We start from the raw sequence: 5,000 nt of genomic DNA, 5'->3' as shown, positions 1-5,000 counted from the left end.
GGCAGGAGGATTGCCTGAATTTGAGGACAGCCTGGGCTCCATAGCAAGTACCAGGGCTAGCTAGGACTAGCAAGACCCTGTCTCAAAAAACAAAACAAATGAACAAGACCAAAAACAAATTCAGGGTGCTGGAGAGATGGCTCAGATGCTAAAAGCCTTGACTATTTTCAGAGGACCCAGGTTCAATTCCCAGCAGCCATATGGCAGCTCACAGTCACTTCCAGGGGATCTGACATCTTCTTCTGGCCTCCACTGGCACCAGGTACATAGGAGGTACATGGATATACATGCAGGCAAAATACCTATACACATAAAATATTTTTTAAAAAACCAACAACAACAAATAAAGCTTTAAAAGGGAATTCAGTTAGAATTAAATTCCCAAAGAGCCCAGGTCAGGAGCGCACATTGTACATCTCTAACCACAGGGCTGGGAATCTCTCCTGGCCTCTCTGTTCTTCTACCCCTGGGCTCTCTCTGCTTTCAGTTCCCCGTTGAGCCCTCATACCCTGTACCCAGCCTCTTTCCTCTGCCCTTCCTTGTTCAGGGTGTCCTAGGGCCCCACCCTCCCAGCTCATTCCTCCCTAGAGTGGGGATTAGAATCCAGGTCCACAGACACCTTGAGTCATTGTCCCCTGGGCCCATCCCCTGGGCCCATCCCCTGGGCCCATCCCCTGGGCCATTGGGGGTGGGGTGGGGGTAGTGGAGCTGGGTCTTCATGGAGTGGTGAAGCTCAATTATGTGTCATCAGCTGCAGAGAGTTTCTGCAGGATTAGAGCCATGCCCCACCCTGTCTTCCTCGTCCCCACCATCACGCGGAAATCCGAGCGGCTGACACAGAGGGATCAGGTGGGGCATCGTGTGACAGGTGGACAGTAGGAGAAAGGCCGACAGATGAAAGGGCTGGAAGGGAAGTGGACTGGGGAGATAGCATAGAGGGACGGAGAGACAAGCTGAACAGGTGACAAGCCATCGAAGACCTGGCAAACAGGTGAGAAGGTGGACACTGTGAAGGAGTGGCCTGGGGGATATGAGGCAGAGAAAAGAGGGCAGAGGGGAGGGAACAGGGGAGGGCACAGGGAAGGGTGAGCTCAGATACCCCATCTTTCCTGGTAGACCCTGGAGGCAGCCCACCATGAGGCTCAGCATTCTCTTGCTACTGTGTGTTGTGGGTGAGTTTTCTGAACTGAGGGTTGGGAATACTAGGGGGGCGAGAAGGGCCGGAGGAGGGGTGTTGGTAGCCCTGGGAATGAGTCCTTCCCCTCCCTCATGGATAATGTTTCATACCCCACCCCCGAACCTGGTGCTGAGGATGGGACACAGGGCAATCCTGCTTAGCTGTCTCCGTGTATCCGTGAACTGACCAGCTTTCTCTGCTATTTCTAATCTCCCGTCTTTTTATGCATTTTATTTTATTTTCCTGAAACCTGTGACAGACCTCCTGCCTCAACCTCCTGAGTGCTCTGAGTGCTGGAATGTCAAGCACACACCTCCACACACTAACCCCCCACTTCGCCTCCATCTTCCTGTACCTTGCCTCCTCCCGCTCAGTCTTCATGTCTGACCTCATTTCTCTGGTCTACACTCCACCTCAGGTCTCAGTCAGGCAGACAAGGAGAAGATCTATGGTGGCATTGAGTGTGTAAAGAACTCCCAGCCATGGCAGGTGGGGCTGTTCCATGGCAAATACCTGCGCTGTGGCGGTGTTCTTGTGGACCACAAGTGGGTCCTTACAGCTGCTCACTGCAGTGGCAAGTAAGCATTCTGGATGGGCCTTCCTCAGCTTAAAGGGGCAGAAGAACTTCCTAGAGTAGAGCTGGGTGTTGCCAGGTGGGCCGAGGTGTGCAGTGGGTGGTAGACCTGGATGGTGCCTGTGTTCCTCTCCCATTTCCTCCTGTGCTCTTCTCTTTCCTACAGTGTATCACCAGCCCCAGGCTAGACCCCAGCTAGACTCAGGGAGTCACTGAACCTGAGTCATAGGCTATCCCCCAAGAAGCCAAACTCAGCCACCCTTCCTCGAGAAGCCTATTAAAACAGACAGATTAATAATAGAAAGGAGATTCACTCAATGTAGACACACTGGGAAGGGCACAAAGCGATCCAGTGAGCCCCTCCAATCCATCGTCGGGGTCCTGCAGTGAGACTGAGGTGTAAGTAGAGGGCTAATGTTATGCATGTCTATGCGGTCCACGATGTGGTCCCACCCACCATTGACCATCTTCTGGGCTTCAGACTCAACCTGTAAGATGCAAGCTCTTAGAACTGTGAAATCTCTTTCAGAAAGATGTTACCCCTTGGTTGGCACCTTTTTCTTCTCCCAGAATGTCTGTCAGAGGGAGATTCCATTGTTCCAATAATCTTATAGATAGGTTGATAGACACTAGTGTCTCCTAGACAACCAGGATGCCCACTGAGCTATCTTCCCAGATCCCAAATGATCCATTTTCTAGGTCTGGACTTTGTTGTGAAAGGGGAGCCAAGGAACCAAGAAGTTCCATGCAGGACAGAGAGGTGGTGTCCTCCTTATCCATTGCTCAGTCACAGCCCTGGTAACACTGCTGGTGCTGGCTATGGGGATAAATTTGCCAGTTGGAATATTGAGGTCACCCCTGCCCCATGACACCTGTTGTCAAAGAGCAGCAGAGAGAGACAGGGGCCATGGAAGTAGAAAACCAATGTAACATACATAGATGATGGGGAACAGAGACCAGAGACAGAGACAGAGACAGAGGAAGGCAAGGGGTGACCTATCTGCTACTCACTGACCAACCATACCCCCAGGTACATGGTGCGCCTTGGGGAACACAGCCTCACCAAGACGGACTGGACGGAGCAGTTTAGACACACCACCTTCTCCATAGCACACCCCAGCTACCAGGGTGCCTATCAGAATCATGAGCATGATCTTCGACTCCTGAGGCTGAACAGACCCATCCGCCTGACCTATGCTGTCCGGCCCGTGGCCCTATCCAGTTCCTGTGCACCTACAGGGGCCAAGTGTCGTATCTCAGGATGGGGTACTACGAACAAGCCATGGGGTAAGAGGGCCTTGGGTTTAGGGGTGAGGGATGTAGGGTAAGAGATGAAATCATTCACTTCAGGGAGAGCATGGGCGTAGGGCTAAAGATCAGGGTCTAGGGTCATGGTAGGTGGGAGGCTTTAGGGTCACAAAGGTTAAGAGATTGAGTATGGAGTCAGAAGCCAGAGGTTAGAGTTATGACCAGAGGTCGTAGTAACACCAGGGGTCATAGGACATCATGGGTCATGGGTTCAGGCACTAGAGGTCATTATAAGGCTGGTATCACTGGGCCTCTAATCTCAGGTACTCCGGAGGCTTCAGTAAGAGGGTTGCAAGTTCAAGGCCAACATTGGATAGAGAGTGAGAGCCCATCTCAAAATACAAAGTGAAAACATTTATAGATGTGGCTTCAATGGTAGAACCTCTGCCTAGAATTCTCAACTGAGTCTGGGCTTAGTCCCCACTCGGAGTGGGGCACTGAGGTCACTGAATCACAGTCTGGTCAGAATCTTTCTCATGTCTGCATTTGGAAGTCATAGGATTTGGGCCAGGGTTTCTGTGTCATGGAATCTGAGGTCAAATGACCCAAGATCAGAAGACATTTTTTTTTTTTTAAGTTGAGATGAAGTGAAAGTTTAGACGATGCAGAACTGAGGTCTGGGGTTAAAGTGAAACTCAGGACATGAGTTCAGGGGATGGAAGATAGGAAGTGAAGATAGATTGAAAGGTAATGAGGTCAAAGGTCAAGGGACCAGGCCTATGACCTGGGGACAAGGGTCACTGTGAAACTGAGTCATGAAACTCAGAGTATTTAGGAGGCAGAAGAGTTGAGGGGAGAGGTATGAATTTGGATGGAATGTCTGTGGGGAGAATGCAGCCTCAAAGTAGGGATCTCAGAGGACTCCTACATCACCCATCTTCCCTCTCCAGATCCTTTCCCAGACCGGCTACAGTGTCTCAACCTCTCCACTGTCTCCAATGAGACGTGCCGGGCTGTGTTTCCTGGAAGAGTGACGGAGAATATGTTGTGTGCAGGTGGAGAAGCTGGAAAGGATGCCTGTCAGGTGAATCCACTCAGGGTAGTGACCACAGCCAGGGACAGAAAGGAAGCCTTGGGTGGGGGAGGGGGAGGCTGAAGAGGGACACTGAGGTAGACTGCTGTAAGGAGTTTATTAGTAGAGTTCTTAGTGTCATGGACAGACAGACAGAGACAACCACATGGCAGGAGCTGAGGACTGTTCAGGCTGCAGCACCAGAGACAAAGAGCATGACAGGACTCTGAAGAGAAATCAGAGTCTATATGGCATTTAAAAATGTCTCTTTTTATACCTTTCTGAGAGTGGGTTAGGTTCCACAGCAAGACCCTACAGACAGGCTCTCCAGTTCCCAGGCAGGAGGCACGGAACGAGGGGAAGAGAGGGCAGTGTGTATGGCCACCAATACTCCAGTGTAAACTCACTTCCCAGGCCAGGGATCCTGGCACCTGGAACTCTGTTAGCTGGGCTGGAAGACAGTACCCCTAGAATGGCTGTTGTTGTCCATGAGAGGTGAACAGGAGGGTTGCTGACAAATATTACAGCTTGAGCCACAGCTGAATTCTGACCACACACTCTTACAGAAATGAGGATAAATAGGAGATCCAGACCTGGGAGGTGGGAGGTGAAGGAACAGAGAGAGGGAGATGGGACTTGGGAGGAAGGGAGACTCGGCCTGAGGAAGGAAAAGTCAAGGATTAGGAGAGAGGGGTCAGAACGGAGGACCAGGAGAGGGAGGAAAAGGGACAAAAGTCTGAGAAGAGGGAGGGGCAAACACAAGCAGTAGAGGGCAGAGAACTGGATATGCCAGGGCCCCCTTGTGGGTGCTCCAAGGCTTTCCCACCACCAACTAATTGGGCTTACCCATGGGGTGGGGGAGAGATAGGGAGTAGGAGAGGGGGGGGGAAGGAGAGAAGAGGGAGAGGAGAGGAGAGGGGAGGGGAGGG

The 5,000-nt window shown here is 51.6% G+C and overlaps 1 protein-coding gene across 1 annotated transcript in view; it reads left to right on the top strand.

Moving 5' to 3' along the window:
* The first annotated feature begins 1,042 nt into the window (after positions 1-1,042).
* Positions 1,043-5,000, top strand: part of Klk12 (kallikrein related peptidase 12) — a 5,107-nt gene continuing 1,149 nt past the window's right edge. Inside the window, exons 1-4 of the mRNA XM_028785777.1 lie at positions 1,043-1,172; positions 1,596-1,755; positions 2,782-3,038; positions 3,950-4,083. Of these exons, the coding sequence (XP_028641610.1) occupies positions 1,136-1,172; positions 1,596-1,755; positions 2,782-3,038; positions 3,950-4,083 (588 nt within the window). The 5' untranslated portion in view covers positions 1,043-1,135. The remainder of the gene's footprint in view (positions 1,173-1,595; positions 1,756-2,781; positions 3,039-3,949; positions 4,084-5,000) is intronic.

This window comes from Grammomys surdaster, unplaced genomic scaffold (genome assembly GCF_004785775.1).
Source record: "Grammomys surdaster isolate TR1022 unplaced genomic scaffold, NIH_TR_1.0 125349, whole genome shotgun sequence".
In the NCBI taxonomy this organism is placed as follows: domain Eukaryota; kingdom Metazoa; phylum Chordata; class Mammalia; order Rodentia; family Muridae; genus Grammomys; species Grammomys surdaster.
Note: the sequence above shows the minus strand (reverse complement) of the source record. Positions and strands in the feature narration are given on the sequence as shown.